The sequence below is a fragment of the Oryctolagus cuniculus genome, unplaced genomic scaffold (assembly GCF_964237555.1).
Source record: "Oryctolagus cuniculus unplaced genomic scaffold, mOryCun1.1 SCAFFOLD_85, whole genome shotgun sequence".
Taxonomy (NCBI): domain Eukaryota; kingdom Metazoa; phylum Chordata; class Mammalia; order Lagomorpha; family Leporidae; genus Oryctolagus; species Oryctolagus cuniculus.
Genome location: NW_027208229.1, coordinates 13,107 through 35,366, shown reverse-complemented (window position 1 = coordinate 35,366; position 22,260 = coordinate 13,107). Strand labels below are relative to the sequence as shown.

General features: G+C 41.0%; 1 protein-coding gene across 1 annotated transcript; it reads right to left on the bottom strand.

The window, feature by feature from the left end:
* Positions 1-19,691: 19,691 nt before the first annotated feature.
* ORYCUNV1R1551 (vomeronasal 1 receptor oryCunV1R1551) lies at positions 19,692-20,654 on the bottom strand. The gene has a single exon (NM_001167238.1). It carries the CDS (start codon positions 20,652-20,654, stop codon positions 19,692-19,694), a length of 963 nt encoding a protein of 320 aa, NP_001160710.1.
* Between the last annotated feature and the right edge of the window lie 1,606 nt (positions 20,655-22,260).

The window sequence follows — 22,260 nt, the reverse complement described above, 5'->3', positions numbered from 1 at the left end:
TCGTGTACATGGGAGAATGCTCCTCTTTATGAGTCCTCAATTCATTCATCAAAATTTCATAATTTTACTGTAGAGATCTCTCACATTGATGGCTAAGTTAACTCCTAGATGTTTTACTATTTTTTAAATCTATCATTTCCTTTTTTTTCATCAAGTTCATTACATGCTATAGATTTTTCATGCTGATTTTTTAAACCTTACGACTGTATTGCTAGTATTCTGATGGAATCCTTAGAGTTGTATATATGCCCACACCACTTATACAAGGGTGATTCGCATCCCTACTTCTTTATTTGTATATCCTTTAATCCTCTCTGTTTCCTAATTGCACTAGCTAAGACTTTCAATTCAAAATTAACTAGGAGTGGTGAGGATGGACATTCTTGTCCAGTTCTAGATCACAGAGGAAATACTTTGGACTTTTCCTCACTCAGCATTATATTTGCTATAGGTTTCACATATGAAGCCTTTTTATGTTGTGATATCATCTTTCCATACCTATATTGTTTACAGTTTGGTGATGAGTAGAAGGTAAATTTTATGAAATATTTTCTGTATTAGTTGAGATGATTAACTGACTTCATGCTTCACTCTGTTGATGTTAATATTATATTCGATAGTTTGTGTATGTAGAAGCATTCTTGGATCCAGAGGATAAATCCCACTTGTTCATAATGGTAGTCTTTTGGATGTGCTGTTGAGTTCAGTTTATTAGTATTATGGTTTTTTTTTTTTTTGCACCCCTGTTCATCAGGAATTTGGGCCTATACCTTTTTTCTTATTGTTTCCATGTCTGCTATTGGTATCAAGATTATACTGGCCTTGTAATGAGTTTCGATTTCCTTTCATGTAACTTTTGGCAATAGTTTGTGGGAGAATTGATGTTAGGTGTTCTTTAAAAGGTTGGAGAAATGCAGCAGTGAATCCTGTTAGTCATGTTAGAGTTCATTAATTCAATCTCATTGCTCATTATTGGTATGTCCAATTGGATTTGTTTTCATGATTCATTTTGGTAGGTAATGTGTTCAGAAATTTATCCATTTCTCCTAGGTTTTTGATTTGTTGGTATTCATAACTGTCCATACTGTTTTTTTTAATCACTGAAGTACCATTGAGTCATAATATCTCCTTTTGCTTCTGTGGTTTTGTTTGAGTTCTCTGTTGCTTGATTAGTCCAGCTGAAGATTTGTCAATATTGTTTTTGTCTTTTAAAAAAATCAGCTCATTTTGATTGACGTTTTGTATAATTTTTTAGTCTCTTTTTGTTTCTTCTCTGAGCTTTGTTGCTTGCTGCCTTCTACTAAGTTTTCAGTTGTGTTATTCTTGTCTTTCTAGCTCCTTGAGATGCTTTTGTAGATTGTTTACTTGAAATCTTTTATAAAAATTTCTTGGAGCAAGTTACAGAGAGAGAGAACTAGAGACAGAGAAAGACCCACATACACATACACACCAGGAGCTCTTCTATCCTCTGGTTTGTTTCTCAAATGGCTAAAAATCCAGGGCTGAGCCCTGGTGAAGCTAGGACCCAGGAGTTTCATCTGGTCCTCCGTGTGGGCAGCATGGATCCATGTATCTGGGCTATCTCCTGCTGCTTCTCCAGGGTCATTATCCCGGAGCTGAATCAGAAGTGGAAAGGGGAGGGTAGTGGGTGGGAGGGACGGTATGTGGGGGAAGCCATTGTAATGCATAAATCGTACTTTGGAAATTTATATTCATTAAATAAAAGTTAAAAAAACTGTTTTGTAGCAATAACATAACTTTCAATAAAATTACCAGTGTTAAAAAAAAAAAAAGAAGTGAAGCATCTGGGGCATAAAACAGCGCCAACAGGGGATGGCAGCATCATGGGCAGCTGCTTTACCTGCTACACCACCACACTGGCCCCTTGAAATCTTTTTTTTTTGTAATCAGTTTTGTTTCCCCCTTAGCATTGCTCTAACTGCATCCCATAAGTCTTTGTATGTTGTGTTTTAATTTTAATTTCAAGATGTCTAAATTTTAAAAAATATCTATCAATAAAAAGAATAGATTTTATGTATTTCATAGATATAAGTCTGAGAACATAACCAGAGTTCACTCCCTTCCCCTCTCCCTCCTGCAGTCCCCTTCCTTAATTCCTTTCTCCTTTACTTAAATTTTGCAAAGCCTTATTTTCAATTTATTTTCATCTCAGACTGAACCTACCACTAACCATGATATTCAACAATTAAAAAGTAGAAAGACCACTGTCCACAGGAGTATAGTCCAGGACTAAAAATACTAATGAAATCATAAGTTCTGTTTCAATTTACACATCTGTATTCCTTATTAGCTACCACATATGAGGTAGAAGATGATATTGTTCTTTTTGTCAATGGCTTACTTCACTAAGTGTAACAGTTTCCAGTTGCATGAGGCTTTCAGTTGTTATTTCACTGAGTAGGTTTCTTTTGTTTTTCTTTAGAAAATTTTATTTAAGAAATATAAATTTCAGAAGTACAACTTTTGGATTATAGCGATTTCCCCCCCATAACCACCCTTCCACCTGCAAACCATCCCATTTATTTATCCCTCTTCCATCCCATTCTTCATTAAGTTTCTTTTTAAATTACCTTTATATATAGAAGAGCAACTTAGTATATAGTAAGTAAAGATTTCAAGAGATGGAACCAACACAGACACACAAAGTATAAAGTACTGTTTGAAGACAAGTTTTACCATCAATTCTCATAGTACAACACATTAAGGACAGAGATTCTACATGGGGAATAGTGCATAGTGACTCCTGTTGTTAATTTAACAATTGACACTCTTATTTATGATGTCACTAATCACCCGAGGCTCTTGCCATGAGCTGCCAAGGCTATGGAAGCCTCTTGAGTTCACAAACTCTGTCCTTATTTAGACACGGCCATAATCGAAGTGGGAAGTTCTCTCCTCCCATCAGAGAAAGGTACCGCCTTCTTTGATGGCCTCTTCTTTCCACTGGCTTTCCATGTCTCAGAAATTCAAATGCGCTTTATAGACAGATCCAAATGCCTTAAGGGCTGATTCAGAGGCCAGAGTGCTCTTTAGGGCATTTGCCAATCTATGAGTCTGCTGTGTATCTCGCTTCCCATGTTGGATCATTCTCTCCTTTTTAATTCTATCAGCTATTATTAGCAGACATTTTTCATATTTATGTGATCTATTTGACACTTAATTCTATCTTTATGATCAATTATGAACTTACACTGATCACTTTTAGTAGTAAGATGGCAGAGGTACATGCTGACTAATGGGATTTGGTGTCCCATGGCAAGCTTATAGCTCTGCCATGAGGGGTAAGACTGAGTGAGCGTGTCCTGAACTGTACATCACTTCCCTCTCTTATTTCCACTATTATTTTTAGCAGGGATCAATTTTCAGTTAACTTTAAACACATAAGAATATTTGTGTGTTAATTAAAGAGTTCAACCGATGGTCTTAAGTAGAAAAAGAAAATACTGAAAAGAATAAAATAGTAAGCTGTTTCTGTACAGTTAGGACAAGGGCTAATCAAGTCCTTGTTTTTCACTGTGTCAGTTTCACGTATACAGGTTTCCTTTTAGGTGCTCAGTTAATTGTCACAGATCAGGGAGAACCTGTGATATTTGTCCCTCTGGTACTGTCTTATTTCACTCCGCATGATGTTTTCTAGATTCCTCCATATTGTTGCGAATGACTGTATTTCATTTTGTTTTTTACCATTGTATGGTATTCTATGGAGTACATATCCCATAATTTGTTTATCCCGTCTACAGTTGATGGGCATTTAGGTTGATTTCAGGCCTTAGCTATTGTGAACTTAGCTGCAATAAGCGCTGAGGTGCAGACAGCTCTTTTATTTGCCAATTTAATTTTACTTGGGTAAATTCTAAGCAGTGAGATGGCTGGGTCCTGTGGTAGGATAATATTCAGATTTCTAAGGAATCTCCAAACTGACTTCCATAGTGGCTTTACCAATTTGAATTCCCACCAACAGTGGATTAGTGTGCCTTTTACCCCACATCCTCGCCAGCATCAGTTGTTAGTTGATTTCTGTATGTGAGCCATACTAACCAGGGTGACGTGAAATCTCATTGTGGTTTTGATTTGCATTTCCCTGATTGCTAGTGATCCTAAATATTTTTTTCATGAGTCTGTTGGCCATTTGAATTTCCTCTTTTGAAAAATGTTTATTTAGGTCCTTAGCCCATTTCTTAAGTGGGTTGTTTGATTTGTTCTTGTGGAGTTTCTTGATCTCTTTGTGGATTCTATCTAAACTAGCTGGGGCTGAACCAGATAAAATCCAGGGTCCTGGAACTGAATCCAGATTTCTAACACATGTTGCAGGGACACAAATAATCGAGCCATTACCTGCTGTTTCCAGAGTGTGCATTAGTAGGAAGCTGGGTTTGGAAACAGAGTAGGGACTCGAACCCAGATAGTCCAGTATGGAATGCGGCATTGTGGCATCTTAGCTAATGTCCCCAATGCATGCTGCATATAGCAGATTTTGATGTAAGTAAGTGTAACACTTTCTCATTTTTTAATAGGATTGTATTGGCTTCTCAGTCTTCTAGGTTTCTATATAATGTTAGGATTTTTTGTTGTATCTATGAATATGCCATTGAGATTTTTATAGGGATTGCTTGGAATCTGTTGATTGACTTTATTGGGTGTTGCCTAAATCCCCCATTACAACATGGTGCCTGGCGGATGTTTGAGGGTTGTGTTTGCGGCTGCTGCCGTTAAACCACATACAATCGGACCACCGGCAGGGATAGGTCTGCTTTAGTTCTTTACGTGTGGACAGTGCACGATCCCTATACTTTAAGATGCCCCTGTATGTCGTACACCCACGCCTTCCTGACCTTTTTGCTGATTTGCTCCCCTACCATGCAACGTGTCTTTTGTAAGCCTTATAAGCGTGTACACTTCCTCAATAAAACAGTTCCTGCTTCGACAGGACTCATGGGTGCTTGCTGTGTTCTTGACCCGTCAGCCTTACCTTTCCCTTTTGCCTAGTCGGGGAGTGCTTGTACTGTTCCCTGCTGGTCAGCGCCAGCCTCATGCTTAAGACCCCAACAAGTGGTGCCCCAAGTGAGGCCTGATGGGCATGAACAAACACTAAAGAAGGACTGACTCCAGCCTGAGAGAAGGACTGACTCCAGTCGAAGTGAAAGTACTGGCATATGCAGCCAAGAAAGGCTCGAGGTAAGGTATCCCTGAAAGGATGGGGCAATCACATGCTAAGGCTGATGACCCAACGCTGAAGGTGCTGAGATATATGCTAAAGCCTCGAGGCTTAGAAACTTCTGATTCTCAAGCCACTAAGGTTTGGGAAGCCCTTACTGAAGTGGCACCATGGCTTGCTGCTGCCAATCTTTTTGATGGGACCAGGTGGAACAGCAGGTTCAAAAGCAGGAGACCAATCTCAAGACTGTTCCTCCATTGGGGACCTACCCTACCCTGTCTGCCCTTAAGGCTTGCTTTCCACCGACCCCAACCAAAGGAAAGCCACACAAAAAATCTTGCACACAGTGGCTGCTGCCTTGAAACAAGTTGTTAATATTAAAAGAAATCATATCAGAACAATTACAACTGGGACATATTAGGCCCTCTGTGAGTCCATGGAATAGCCCTGTTTTTGTTATTTTGAAAGGCTTCTGGAAAATGGAGAATGCTACAAGACCTTAGAAAGATCAATGACTGCATAATCCAGGTGGGAACTCCCCTCTGAAGGCTGCCTTGGATCCCTTCTTCTTCTTTTTTTTTAATTTGACAGGCAGAGTTAGACAGAGAGACAAATGTCTTCCTTTTTCTGTTTACCCCCCAAGTGGCTGCTACGGCTGGTGTGTTGTGGCGGGCACACTTCACTGATCCAAAGCCAGGAGCCAGGTATTTCCTCCTGGTCTCCCATTTGGGTGCAGGGCCCAAGGACCTGGGCCATCCTACACTGCACTCCTGGGCCACAGCAGAAAGCTGGCCTGGAAGAGGGGCAACCAGGACAGAATCTGGCACCCTGACAGGGACTATAACCTGGGGTGCTGGCTAGAGGGCTTTTTAGGAAAAATTGACTGCCATTATAGTCCAACTAGGTGGTTAACTTCCTTTTCCCACCTGCCATGGATACCTTCTACTCTCTTCTCTACCAGGCCCCTAAAGGAGGCCGTCAATGTGTTTATAGATGGGGGATAACTGGTTCTTCAGTAGTAGTTTACCCTCCTACATCAAGTGCCCTAAAAAGATCGCCTCAATTCTATTTTGAGTCTGTTGAGGGATGTGCCCAATTTAAGGAACTGTATGCTGTAGCCATGGCCATGTCCCATATTACAGAGCCAGTAAATCTATTCTCAGATAGGCTCTATGTGGTCAATCTCCTGCCCACTCTAATTTTGTCCCATGTTAGGTTAGATAACAATCCTATCACCCCATTAATGATCCAGGTAAGGTCCTTATTGAGATAAAGATTTCAACCTCTCTTTGTACAACATTTGAGAGGACATCAAAATTTTCCAGGTTTCTTGTCACTAGGCAAAAAACGGCAGATCAGTTGGCATGGGGTCTAGACGGCCCCGATTCAAACCGTGCCTGATTTACAGCTTGCTCAAGGTCTTCATGACCTTACAGATCTAAACTGGAGAGGGTTACATCATAGATTTCCTTCTGTTCCCATTAAAGACCTTAAACGGATTATAATAACCTGCAAATCATGTCTTGCCCTGTTCCATTGTCCTTGTATAAGCTTGTTAAATTTGTCCAAGATCACATCACTGTGGTCCAGTTAATGGTGGATGGACAACAATATGCCACTCTTCAAGAACCGGGCTTTGCCGATCTGCAAGTGCCAGATTGGAACCCTATATATCCACCCACGGCCACTGCCAAGATGTAGAGGTGTAATACATTATACTCTGAATTTCTGAGGTCATAGCCAATGTCGGGTAAGATCCCCTGGGGCAGCCCTTAACAGCTAGAGAAGTAGTCAAAGACAGGTAAGATCCCCAGAGGGGGGCGACGTAACACAGACATGCTCCCTAAAGAGCTGATCCCAGTCAGAGGGGACAACCTAGGACAGGCACACTCTCTGTTGAGTTCCTCTTTCTCTCTTTAATATAAAAAAAAAGGGGGGAAATACTGGGCATTGCCTAAAACCTCCATTACAACATGGTGCCTGGCAGATGTTTGAGGAGTGTGTTTGCGGCTGCTGCTGTTAAACCACATACAATCGGACCACCTGCAGGGATAGGTCTGCTTTAGTTCTGGACGTGTGGACAGTGCATGATCCCTATACTTTGTTTAAGATGCCCCTGTATGTCGTAAACCCACGCCTTCCTGACCTTTTTGCTGATTTGCTCCCCTACCATGCAACGTGTCTTTTGTAAGCCTTATAAGCGTGTACACTTCCTCAATAAAACAGTTCCTGCTTCGACAGGACTCATGGGTGCTTGCTGTGTTCTTGACCTGTCGGCCTTACCTTTCCCGTTTGCCTAGTCGGGGAGTACTTGTACTGTTCCCTGCTGGTCAGGGCCAGCCTCAGGCTTAAGATCCCAACATCACTGAGGTAATATTCACATCTTTTTGTAAAGATTTATTTATTTTTATTTGAAAGTCAGTGTTGAGGAGGAGGCAAATGGCGGAATAGGAAGGGAGCACACTGATAATCCGGGGAGAGATAGTTTTATAAAAGTGGAGATACTGCAGGTTCAAGGAAGAGTAGGGGAGGAAACAGCAGAAGAATCTCTTTCAGAACGCGTGATTCACAGCGGACCTACGTGGAGAGCGTGGGAGCCCACAGTTCGGGACACCAGCGGCAGACTCAACACACCAGCGCTGGAACGCGAGGTGAGCCAAACCTCAATAGCCCGAGACACCGGCAGGCAAGCGGAGAGAGGAGACTACAGGGAATGACCCCCGGGGGGGGGGGGGGAAGTTCACCAGGCTAACTGGAAGAGAGAGAGAGGGAAAAAAAAAGGTGACTGGTATGGGCACGGGTTTCTCTCTCTCCGCTCACCTCTCAAGGGCGAGCAAGACAAACAGCAGGTGCCATCTTGGACATACGTCATAAGCAGAGTGACCTCAGGTCTACACCGGCCCTGAGCCTAGCAGAAAAACCTGACTCTGGGCGGGGCAAATTAACAGGAGATTAGGACCTAGTAAATTTGTGGTGCTACTGAACTGAGACTGTGAAAAAAGACACAGTGGGGGAGAGAACTCACAGAATTCACATGAGTACTCTCCAGAGACACTACAATTCCGTAACTTTGGCAACTCAGTGGGAGACTAAAGCAGAATTTGAGCCCACTCTGAGGGCTGAACAGATTTCCTGTGTGGTCCTTGGGAAAGAGCTTCCGATCTCTGGCTCCTGTGGGTATATCATTTGCCTGATAACTACCTCCAGCTTCATTCAGCTGTGCAGAATTACTTCCCTTTTGAATCAAAAAAAGAGAGAGAGAGAGATCTACCACGCCTAACCTGGGAGTGTCACCTTTGGCACACCAAACAGAGCTCTCAGGCCACACCCATCTCAAGCCCTAAGGCTCCATCAAAAACAGTCCACTTAATCTAGAGTCATAGTATAACAAGAAAAAGCACCACAGTGAAGAAACCAAATATCTCCAATATGCCAAATAACAAATGCAAAAACCGAGGTAATAAAAACAAGGAAGTCACCATGAAGCCCTCAAATGAAAAAGACAACCCAATTCAAGATTATGAAGATGATGAGATAGAAGAAATGCAAGAAGCAGATCTCAAAAAATTGATAAGAACATTAAGAAGTTCTCAAAAAGAAATTCTTGAACTACAGAAATCCTTAATGGACAAGAGAGAAAATCTCTCTCGTGAAAATGAAATATTAAGGAGGAATCAAAATGAAACGAAACAACTAGTACAACAGGAAACTGGGATAGTGACTGAAGTGAAGAATTCAATAGATCAAATGAAAAACACAATAGAGAGCCTTACAAACAGAATGGGTGAAGCAGAAGAGAGAATATCGGACTTAGAAGACAGAGAACAGGAAAGGATACAGTCAGACCAAAGAAAAGAAGAGGAAATTAGAAATCTAAAACATATTGTCGGGAATCTTCAGGATACTACTAAAAAACTCAACATTCGGGTTCTAGGAGTTCCTGAAGGCATGGAGAGGGAGAAAGGATTAGAAGGCCTTTTTACTGAGAAAATAGCAGAAAATTTCCCAGGTTTGGAGAAGGACAGAGACATCCTAGTACAGGAAGCTCACAGAACCCCTAATAAACACGACCAAAAGAGACCCTCACCACGACACGTTGTAATTAAACTCTCCACAGTGAAACATAAAGAAAAGATCCTAAAACGTGCAAGAGAGAAACGTCAGATTACTCTCAGAGGATCTCCAATCAGACTCACAGCTGACTTCTCATCAGAAACTCTACAAGCTAGGAGGGAATGGCAAGACATAGCCCAGGTACTAGGAGAGAAAAACTGCCAGCCCAGAATATTATATCCTGCAAAGCTATCATTTGTGAATGAAGGTGAAATAAAGACTTTTCATAGCAAACAGAAATTGAAAGACTTTGTGGCCACTCGTCCAGCCCTGCAAAAGATGCTTAAAGATCTGTTGCACACAGAAACACAGAAACACGGTCATCGATATGAAAGAAGGTAAAGGAAGGAAACCTCACGGCAAAAGATCACAGGGAATTCAAAGCAAATATTAGAACTTATCTGGCAAATGGCAGGGCAAAGTTACCACTTATCATTAGTCACATTGAACATTAATGGCCTGAACTGTCCAGTTAAAAGACATCTTTTGGCTGATTGGGTTAAGGAACAAAACCCATCTATTTGCTGCTAACAAGAAACACATCTTTCCAACAAAGATCCATACAGACTGATAGTGAAAGGCTGCAAAAAGATATACCATGCCAACAGAAATGAAAAAAGAGCGGGCGTAGCCATCTTAATATCGGACAACATAAACTTTACCACAAAAACTGTTAAGAGAGACAAAGAGGGGCACTATATAATGATTAAGGGATCAATACAACAAGAAGATATAACAATTATCAATGTATATGCACCTAACTACAGGGCACCAGTTTATCTAAAAGATTTGTTAAGGGACTTAAAGGGAGAATTAGACCCCAATACAATAGTACTGGGGGACTTCAATACTCCACTCTCAGAAATAGATCAATAGGACAGAAGATCAACAAGGATACAGTAGATTTAAATGACACTATAGCCCAAATGGATCTAACAGATATATACAGAACTTTCAATCCTACAGCTAAAGATTTTACATTCTTCTCAGCAGTACATGGAACCTTCTCTGGGATTGACCACATACTAGGCCATAAAGCAAGTCTCAGCAAATTCAAAAGAATTAGGATAATACCATGCAGCTTCTCAGACCATAAAGGAATGAAGTTGGAAATTAGCAACCCAGGAATCCCTAGAGCATACGCAAACACATGGAGATTGAACAACATGCTCCTGAATGAACAATGGGTCATAGAAGAAATTAAAAGAAAAATCAAAAAATTTTCTGGAAGTAAATGAGGATAACAGCACAACATACCAAAACTTATGGGACGCAGCAAAAGCAGTGTTAAGAGGAAAGTTTATATCAATAGGTGCCTACATCAAGACATTGGAAAGGCACCAAATAGATGAGCTTTCAATTCACCTCAAGGATTTAGAAAACCTACAGCAAACCAGACCCAAATCTAGTAGGAGAAGAGAAACAATTAAAATCAGAGAAAAAATCAACAAGATTGAATCAAAAAAAAAAAAAACATTACAAAAAATCAGCCAAACGAGGAGCTGGTTTTTTGAAAAAATAAACAAAATTGACACCCCATTGGCCAAACTAACTAAAAAAAGAAGAGAAAAGACCCAAATCAATAAAATCAGAGATGAAAAAGGAAATGTAACAACAGACAACACAGAAATAAAAAGAATCATCAGAAATTACTACAAAGACTTGTATGCAGTAAACAGGGAAACCTATCAGAAATGGATAGATTCCTGGACACATGCAACCTACCTAAATTGAACCAGGAAGACATCGGAAACCTAAACAGACCCATAACTGAGACAGAAATTGAAACAGTAATAAAGGCCCTCCCAACAAAGAAAAGCCCAGGACCTGATGGATTCACTGCTGAATTCTACCAAACATTTAAAAAAGAACTAACTCCAATTCTTCTCAAACTATTCACAACAATCAAAAAAGAGGGAATCCTCCCAAATTCTTTCTATGAAGCCAGCATCAACTTAATTCCTAAGCCGGAAAAAAATGCAGCACTGAAAGAGAATTACAGACCAATATCCCTGATGAACATAGATGCAAAAATCCTCAATAAAATTCTCGCCAATGGAATGCAACAACACATCAGAAAGATCATCCACCCAGACCAAGTGGGATTTATCCCTGGTATGCAGGGATGGTTTAATGTGCTCAAGACAATCAATGTGATACACCACATTAACAGATTGCAGCAGAAAAACCATATGATTATCTCAATAGACGCCGAGAAAGCATTTGATAAAATACAACACCCATTCATGATGAAAACTCTAAGCGAACTGGGTTTGGAAGGAACATTCCTCAATAGAATCAAAGCAATCTATGAAAAACCCACAGCCAACATCCTATTGAATGGGAAAAAGTTGGAAGAGGGATGCCCACTCTCACCACTGCTACTCAATATAGTTCTGGAGGTTCTAGCCAGAGCTATTAGGCAAGAAAAAGAAATTAAAGGGATACAAATTGGGAAGGAAAAACTCAAACTATCCCTCTTTGCAGATGACATGGTTCTTTATTTAGGGGACCCAAAGAACTCTACTAAGAGACTATTGGAACTCATAGAAGAGTTTGGCAAAGTAGCAGGGTATAAAATCAATGCACAAAAATCAACAGCCTTTGTATACACAGACAATGCCATGGCTGAGGAAGAACTTCGAAGATCAATCCCATTCACAATAGCTACAAAAACAATCAAATACCTTGGAATAAACTTAACCAAGGACGTTAAAGATCTCTACGATGAAAATTACAAAACCTTAAAGAAAGAAATAGAAGAGGATACCAAGAAATGGAAAAATCTTCCATGCTCATGGATTGGAAGAGTCAATATCATCAAAATGTCCATTCTCCCAAAAGCAATTTTGAGATTCAATGCAATACCAATCAAGATACCTAAGACCTTCTTCTCAGATCTGGAAAATATGGTGCTGAAATTCATATGGAGGCACAAGAGACCTCAAATAGCTAAAGCAATCTTGTACAACAAAAACAAAGCCGGAGGCATCAAAATACCAGATTTCAGGACATACTACAGGGCAGTTGTGATCAAAACAGCATGGTACTGGTACAGAAACAGATGGATAGACCAATGGAACAGAATTGAAACACCAGAAATCAACCCAAACATCTACAGCCAACTTATATTTGATCAAGGATCTAAAACTAATTCCTGGAGCAAGGACAGTCTATTCAATCAATGGTGCTGGGAAAATTGCATTTCCACAAGCAGAATCATGAAGCAAGACCCCTACCTTACACAAAAATCCACTCAACATGGATTAAAGACCTAAATCTACGACCCGACACCATCAAGTTATTAGAGAACATTGGAGAGAACCTTCAAGATATTGGCACAGTCAAAGAATTTCTGGAAAAGACCCAGGAGGCACAGGCAGTCAAAGCCAAAATCAACTATTGGGATTGCATCAAATTGAGAAGTTTCTGTACTGCAAAAGAAACAGTCAGGAGAGTGAAGAGAGAAACGACAGAATGGGAAAAAATATTTGCAAACTATGCAACAGATAAAGGGTTAATAACCAGAATCTACAAAGAGATCAAGAAACTCCACAAAAACAAAACAAACAACCCACTTCAGAGATGGGCCAAGGACCTCAATAGACATTTTTCAAAAGAGGAAATCCAAATGGCCAACAGACACATGAAAAAATGTTCAAGGTCACTAGCAATCAGGGAAATGCAAATCAAAACCACAATGAGGTTTCACCTCACCCCGGTTAGAATGGCTCACATACAGAAATCTACCAACAACAGATGCTGGCGAGGATGTGGGGAAAAGGGGACACTAACCCACTGTTGGTGGGAATGCAAACTGGTCAAGCCACTATGGAAGTCAGTCTGGAGATTCCTCAGAAACCTGAAGATAACCCTACCGTTCGACCCAGCCATCCCACTGCTTGGAATTTACCCAAAGGAATTTAAATTGGCAAACAAAAAAGCGGTCTGCAGCCTAATGTTTATTGCAGCTCAATTCACAATAGCTAAGACCTGGAACCAACCTAAATGCCCATCAATGGTAGACTGGATAAAGAAATTATGGGATATGTACTCTTTAGAATACTATACCGCAGTAAGAAACAACGAAATCCAGTCATTTGCAACAAAATGGAGGAATTTGGAACACATCATGCTGAGTGAACTAAGCCAGTCCCAAAGGGACAAATACCATATGTTCTCCCTGATCGGTGACAACTGACTGAACACCAAAAAGGAAACCTGTTGAAGTGAAATGGACACTATGAGAAACGGTGACTTGATCAGCATAGCCCTGACTGTTAATGAACAGCTTAATACATTATCCCTCTTAGTAGTTTTTTTGTCTGTTCTACTTAATATGACTGGTTTAATTCTTTAATTAATACACAGTTATTCTTAAGTGTTGAAATTTAACTGAAATGTGATCCCTGTTAAACATAAGAGTAGGGCCGGCGCCGTGGCTCAATAGGCTAATCCTCCACCTTGCGGCGCCAGCACACCGGGTTCTAGTCCCGGTCGGGGCGCAGGATTCTGTCCCGGTTGCCCCTCTTCCAGGCCAGCTCTCTGCTATGGCCAGGGAGTGCAGTGGAGGATGGCCCAGGTGCTTGGGCCCTGCACCCCATGGGAGACCAGGAAAAGCACCTGGATCCTGGCTCCTGCCATCGGATCAGCGCGATGCGCCGGCTGCAGCGGCGGCCATTGGAGGGTGAACCAACGGCAAAGGAAGACCTTTCTTTCTCTGTCTCTCTCTCACTGTCCACTCTGCCTGTCAAAAAAAAAAAAAACATAGGAGTAGGAATAAGTGAGGAAGAGATGTACAATTTGGGACATGCTCAAGCTGACTTGCCCCAAATGGTAGAGTTAGAAACATACCAGGGGACTCCAATTTAATCCCATCAAGGTGGAATGTACCAATGCCATGTCACCAGTCCAAGTGATCAATTTCAGTTCACAATTGATCATAATGAAAGGACTAAGAATGAAAGGAAGCACATAAACAAGTGTAGTACCTGCTAATACTAACTGATAGAATAAATAAAGGGGAGAGTGATCCAACATGGGAAGCGAGATACTCAGCAGACTCATAGAATGGCAGATGTCCTAAACAGCACTCTGGCCTCAGAATCAGCCCTAGAGGCATTCCGATCTGGCTGAAAAGCCCATGAGAGTATTTCAGGCATGGAAAGCCAAGACACTCTGGCAAAAAAAAAAACAAAAACAAAAACAAAAACAAAACAAAAAAAAAAAAAACCTCTAAATGAAAGATCTCTGTGAGTGAGATCCCAGTGGAAAGAACAGGTCTTCAAAGAAGGAGGTACCTTTCTCTGAAGGGAGGAGAGAACCTCCACTTTCAATATGACCTTGTCTAAATAAGATAAGAGTCGGTGAACTCAAAAGGCTTCCATAGCCTTGGAAACTCATGAATGGTGCATAGGGAGATTACTGATGCCATAAACAGGTTGTCAATTTGTAAAGTCAACAACAGGAGTCACTGTGCACTTACTCCTCATGTAGGATCTCTGTCCTTAATGTGCTGTAAATTGAGACTTAATGCTATAATGAGTACTCAAACAGTATATTTCACTTTGTGTTTCTATGGGGGTGCAAACTGTTGAAATCTTTACTTAATGTATACTAAACTGATCTTCTGTAAAAAAAAAAGAAGAAATTATCAATTCTCAACTTGACTCTCATTGGGATTAAACATGACAATAGGTCTGATCTGATTTCATCATCATTTAAAAAATCATCTATTTTTCACTTTATGTTTGTGTGGGAGCAAACTGTTGAAATCTTTACTTAATGTATGCTAAGCTGATCTTCTATATAAAGAGAATCAAAAATGAATCCTCATGTGAATGGAAGGGGAGAGGGAGTGGGAAAGGGGAGGGATGCGGGTGGGAGAGACGGACGATATGGGGGGGGAAGCCATTGTAATCCATAAGCCATACTTTGGAAATTTATATTCATTAAATAAATGTTAAAAAAAAAGATAAAAAAAAGAAAGTGTTACACAGAGAGTGGAGAGGCAGAGACAGACAGAGGTCTTCCACCTGATAGTTCACCCCCTTATTGGCTGCAATGGCCGGAGCTCTGCTGATCCAAACCCAGGATCCAGGAGCTTCTTCCTGGATCTAGGGGTCTGTAAATGCTGTTCCATAATGTTTCATGTGAAAAGCTATGCATGGATTTGAATTATTTTGGCACCAAATTAACCTTGCAATTCCATTTGCCATGAGGTTCTGATAAATTCCATTGTTGTATCACCTGTGTTAAAGCACACTTGTGATTTTATATTTTGATTTTTTTTCCTAGTAAAAATGAATATTCTGTCTCAATAACTTTCAGGGCATGAATTGCTATCAAGGCTAGGTAATTATAAATGCATGGTTCAGTATTGAAATTCTGTGTCCCCCTTCATATAAAGTGCTTCATCCAGGACGTTATGAGACTGGAGATACTTAATGCAATGTAGAAAGTGTGAGTAGCACAGAGTGGGGTTTATCCACACCAGATATTGGATAAATTCCTCAGAATAGTAAACTATAAACAAGATATACACATTTAGGAAACAAACTTTAAATTATTATTTGTCACAAAATTGACACATTGTCCCAAGATTTATTTCTCTCTCTCTCAGTACACACACACAAATATATATATATATATATATATATATATATATAGTTATTTTATTTCAATAAGATTTTATTGTTTTTTTTGGACAAGCAGAGTTAGTGAGAGAGAAAGAGAGAAAGATCTTCCTTCTGTTGTTTCACCCCCACCAAATGGCCGCTTCGGCCTTTGTGCTGCACCAATTTGAAGCCAGGAGCCAGGTGCTTCCTCCTGGTCTCCCATGTGGGTGCAGGACCCAAGCACTTGGGCCATCCTCCACTGCCTTCTTGGGCCACAGCAGAGAGCTGGACTGGAAGAGGAGCAACCAGGACAGATTCTGGCGCTCCAACCAGGTCTAGTACCTGGGGTGCCAGCACCACAGGCAGAGGATTACCCTAGTGAACCATGGTGCTGGCCTATTATTTTATTTTTAAAATAATACTATTATTTATTAATATCATACATAAATATATACGTGAGCATATGAAATAGAGCAAGAGAGAGAGAATGAATCTTCTATTCACTGGCTCACTGTCTCAATGCCTGCAAATCCACTGCTAGACAAGTTCAAATCCAACAGCTAGGAACTATTTCCAGGTATCCAACTTGGATGGCAGAGACCCAGTTACTGGAACCCTTACCTACCATACCCGAGGGTGCAATTTAGCCAGATGTTGGAATCAGGAGCAGAGAAAGACATCAAACCAGGCACTGAGGTACAGAGTGCTGGAACACTAACCACTACACCAGATGCCTAGCCCCAGTTGCTGTTGTGGATAAGATAAGGGTGCAGTTTACTCTGTGTAAATATTCTCTTCTCCAGCAGATTTGGTGAAGAGACTTATTCCCATACTGTGTGTCCTTGGCACTCTTGTGAAACTCACTTGTCAGAAGAGAAGACTTCTATGTCCAGCATATGCATCTGCATCTCAAAGTCATCCCAAAGCCCAGTGTTTGCATCCTGCCCTGCCCCCTCCTACCCGATAACCTGCCAGGTGGGGTTCCTCGACCCTTCTGCCTGATAACCTTCCAGGTGCAGCCCAGTATCTGCACTTCAAATGTCCTCCCTGCACTTCCTCTAACAGGGCCCGGTGCTAACCAGACTTCTCCTTGTCTGATAACTGCAGGGAGAAAAATCAGATAAAAGTTTTTCTATTTACATCCAGAGAGCCCTTTGTTCCAAGAGGAGCAGAGGTGAGGAAGCAAGACCTCTCCTTAAAAACCCCCAACCTCACTGTGTGCCCAGCCCTCTGCCTCTCTGCTGAGCTGGCCCCCTGACCTGGCCAGGTGTAATCTCTCTACTCAACCATGTAACCTCGCTCCTTCCCCCTCCCCTCCTAGTCAGAGCGACTGGGCACTCTCTCAGGTCCTGTCTTGAGAAGTGCCCATCTGTTCTTACAGATGTCCCTTCCCTAATAAATCTTGCTATTTTACCTCCCACTACTCTCTGTCTCATGCCTGAATTCTTTCTTGCACAAAGACAAGAACCCTTCCATTTACTGGTAACAGTTATAACATCTGCTTCAGCTGACAGTAGCAACTTCAGTGACACTCAGTCTGCACTTTGGGTTCTCCCTCATGCACCCTGTGCTACGGATGTCACAATTTTTGTATTCTGTGTCTTTAACAAATGTTTGTAGTTATTACATTGTCATTTATCTTCTATAGTGGATTGAAAGTGATTGGTGTGCCACCCTTACAGTAGTGCAGTGTCTACTATTGCTTTGTGTGTTTACCTTTGCTCTTGTCCTGTGAGCTTAGCCACATCATATGAAAGGGTTTCTCTACTGATTCACTGGTCTGTTTATGGAGCTAAGTATGAATGTCTCGGGAGGTCTCTGTCCACAATGCAGCACCACAGGGATCACTCAAGACCCCCTTCTTGTCTGTCTGTATCTTCCCTTTCCTGGCACTCATCTGCTGCCTGCTACCTCCCTGTCCGTTCAACTCTAGAGTCAGTTTTAGATTTGTAAGCCATTCTTCTTCAAGAAACAAATAATGTATAAATCCATATTGCATATGATGTGAATTTTTACACGCTTTTTGACTACTCCTCATATGCATATATTGAAATATTTTTTGAACCAAAATATGCATACCTTTTGATTTTTTAGATTTATTTTTTTATTTGAAAGGCATTGTTACAGAGATGCAGACTCCCCAAATAGCTATAATAGCTGGAACTGAGATCTGAAGCCAAGTGCCTGGAGCCTCTTCTAGTTCTCCCATGTAGATGCAGGTTCCCAAGGAACTGGGTCAACTTCTACTGCTTTCCCAGGCCATAGTAGAGAGCTGGGTCAGGAGTGGAGCAGCTGGGACTTGATTCGGTGTTCATATGAGATGCCATCACTACACGCAGTGGCTTTACCCCCTATGCCAGAGCGCCAGACACTGAATTCAAATTTAATGGAGCTTTTTCTAATACCCTTGTATTCCTAGGTGATAGAATACATGTAATTTTGGTTTTGTAGCTGTTCTCTGGGTTGGTTTTTGAAACACTGGATTTTAGATGATGTTACTAGCTCTGAAGAAGTAAACTTCTCGTATGATTTTATAGATTTTTTTTTCTTTTTCTAACTTAGAGATAATATACATCTGCAATGTTCATCTTCTGAATGGTTTCTGGTGCTAGATAATTTTCCATGTGTTGACTTATTACCTAATTCTGTGTTTAACCTCATATTCAACATTTTATCTGGAAAGTTCCAAGCTAGAACTGCCCAAGGCAATGCTGAATGTCTCCAATGACAACATAGAATGGTTCATATATGAATCCACACTGAAAATGTCTCCACAATCTTTGCAGAGACTGCAGTAATGATTAACAGCAGTAGAATACAATCTTCGAATTATCATTGGTACAAGTTTACCAAATATTTCATAATTGTTGAAGAATGACAATTTGATACTTTTAAAGTCTAGTCACTTTATGTTTCTGAGAAAAAAATTTCATCATTGACGAGAACATAACTGCAAACATCTTTATTATGGTAAAATGCTCATGAAACTTTGCCCTTTAACCTTATTTAACTGTGCAATCCAGTGGCATTAAGTACATCCACTGTTGTACAACCACACCCACCACCCATTTCCAGAATGTTTTCTTCTTCCTGCATTGAATTCTGAGTCCATTAAACAAGAACTGCACTTTGCTCCCCTCCATCAGCCTCTGACCACCTTCTGAGAGGAGATTCTTAGAATACCTATTCTCTGGTGGCTGAAGGGTTTCACTTAGCATAATGTATTCAAGGTTCATGACAGAATTTCCTTCTTGTGTGGGACCACAAACAATTTCATCGTTTGTGCAACCCACACTTTATTTATACACTTCTGTGGTTGTTGGGTTGCTTCTACATTTTGATTGTTGTAATAATGCTGTTAAGGGTTTTGGTGTGGAAATCACTATGTGAGTTCATGTATTCAATACTTTTTGGCATATATGTTGGAGTAGAGTAGCTGGATCACAGGAAATTTATAGTAAAAGGTGATTGCATGCATAGTTAGGCAATGTACAGATCAATGTGGATTTGTTAGAAAGTGCTTTGATCTCATGAATCAGTATTTTCTGGATCACACGAGACAGTGGCAAGTGGGATATATCTCACATTTCATATTGAGGAGCCACTCACACATAAAGTACATTTGTATCAGCTCATACCAGTACACTGTCCCATTATGCATTATGATTTTTCATGTATGCATGAGAGTCATTAAATCCAAGGATATGTCATAAATCCATATTATACTTTACCCAGACAACATATACTGGCTACTGTAATAAAAATGTGGAAACCAGTGCAATACCTCATTTAGAGAACTGCCTTTCATTGAATAATTTAACATCTATTGTTCTCCCCCTAATGGATTTCACGAAGGTAATTATACGCTTTTCATTACAGAGGAACACACAAGGACTGACTGTGGCATAGTTGTTGGACACAATAATATGAATACAGTAAATAATTGGGTCATCATTCAACATGAGTCTTGAGGCAGAGAAAATGCAGTCCAAAATGCATATGACCATGAAAAAGCTCATGAGCACCAGAATGGTCTGGGTGGCCCTTTGCTCAGGGGAGGCTCTTGGAGAAAGGCTGGTGTCACGCAGGTGCTGGGACTTCCTCCTGTGCCTGCACAGCAGGATCACCATGTATCCACTGGAGAGGGCCATGATCCCTACTTGAATGACTTCTCTCAAGATTGCCATTGTGGAAAATGTTTGCATTAGGAAAAAGCTCATGGGCAAAACAGAGCAGGATTTAGTGGCATACATTCGACTGTGTGAGGTCCTATTGGTAGTGGCAGTGATGGAGATTATGAGGTGACTGCTGATGGACATAGAGAACAGGCATAGGACAAAAAGAGAGCACAGGATGCGTTGTGAAAATGCCTGCTTGTACTTGGCCAACCAGGAGCTCCTGGGGCTGAGGGTGATGGCCTGGAGGACACAGAGCAGGCAGGATGTGTACAGGGAGAGGGCCCGCAGCACCCGGTAGGAGAAGAAGACTGCTTTACATGTGACGTCATCCCAGGAACCTTGAGATCCAAACATGTCCATAGCCTGGCTCACCACAATCATCAGCATCACTAAGTGGATGAGGGCCAAGAGACCAATCGTCATGTCAGTGGGCTTGAGTCTGTGCTGGAGAAAGTAATTGAGGACGTGGAAGAGAAGAAGGAAGGCATTGGCTGGGACCCCAATGGAAATTTCAGTGTAATAAATGAATCTCATCTCATTGCTTTCATAAATTTTATTATATTTATTCATATTATATTTGGAAAAAGTGTCTGAGGAGAAAAAGAAGAATATTTCATCAAATTTATTAGCACATTCATCTGTTTCCTCCAACACTCTTGTCCTCCACAATATGGAGATGAACCCCAGGCATCTTTCTGCTCTTTAAACTGAAGCCCACATAACAGCCACACCCCTACCCCCAGGCCACCTCTCCTTTCTTAGGCTTGGATCAGGTGTGTCACCACTTGGTTCCAAAGTGTATAAGCTTTGCTCTTCATGAAACATTCTCATAGGGCCATGTGTATGGAGCGGCTTTTAAGGCAATACTTGGGATGCCTGCACCCAATATCACAGTGCCGAGGTTTGAGCTCTTCTCTATCCCTCCTTCCTAGAAATGTGCTCCCTAGGAGAGGTAAGCAATGGCACACATGGTTGGGTTACCTCCAACCAGGTCAGAAACTAGACTGAGCCCCTGATTCCTAATATGTCCTGGCTTGCTCCCAGCCACTGTGGACAAGTGAATGTGAGAGTCATGCTCTCTTCCCCACCCCCACCACTCTGCCTCTCATAGAAACATAATCATTTTAAAGGGCCAAATATAATGTAAATATCCTTACTATAGCTTTTTCAGGGGGCACAAGCAATGTCTTATTTGATTAGATCTGCATCATCTTGATAGAGTGTCAGGAACAAAGAAGAATCTACAACATTTGTTGAAATGGAATGAAAAAGACTGCAAAAATAACAATAACACATACATAGTCTCACCAGCTTAGAATGCAAAGAATTCATTAATTTACATGCTGTTTTTGGTGTATTTATGCCGTACCATGTATTCCTATCTAATGTATCCATGGAGCAAAGTTGTTCAGAGTGCACTCTGGGGTCTGCCTGCTGGGTTTATGTCCCTGGGCTGCCCTTCCCTCAAGTGTGACCTTCAGCCATCTGTGAGTCTGAGATTGCTCAGGTCCTCCACCGAGTATGCTCAGTCTGAGGTGTGCCCTGGATCTTTGTGCTACCTCGTGAGAAGAAAGATGAAGTGTACATACCAAATATGGAAGTGGATCGGGAACGTAATCATATCCTAGAGATGTTAATCTCAGAAATGTTTCTTGTTATGCAGGTCCTCATAAATGTGATCTAGGGGCTTCCTGCAGTTCTTTAATGAATGATCAACTCTGTCTCTGCCTCGAAGAGAGAAGACAAAATAGAAGAAAAGCAGAATATTTTAATAATATTGGTTAGAGAACTCTGGTGTAATTTTAAGTCTCTGGATCCCCTAGATAGGGAAACTCTTAACAAGTTTTATTATCTTGTCTAAGCCCTGAGCAGTGTCCAGTTGTCAACTCTTAGGAAGATCTTCTCATAATTACTCACACATGTAGAATGTGGGTATTGAATGGGACCCCAGCTGGAGCAGTTTCAGAGTCATTGTATTTTAAGAGCATCCATTAAATCTAGAAATATAACTTCCATATGCTCCAGCTTTCTGGCAACTGGTGGTAAATCTAAGAGACACAAAAACATTCTATCAAAGAGTTACTTAAACCCCCGTGTGTGTTGTAGCACTGGTCACAATGTCCAACAGATGGAATCTTTCAAGATGTGTATTATCAAATGAATGTATTAAGAAAGT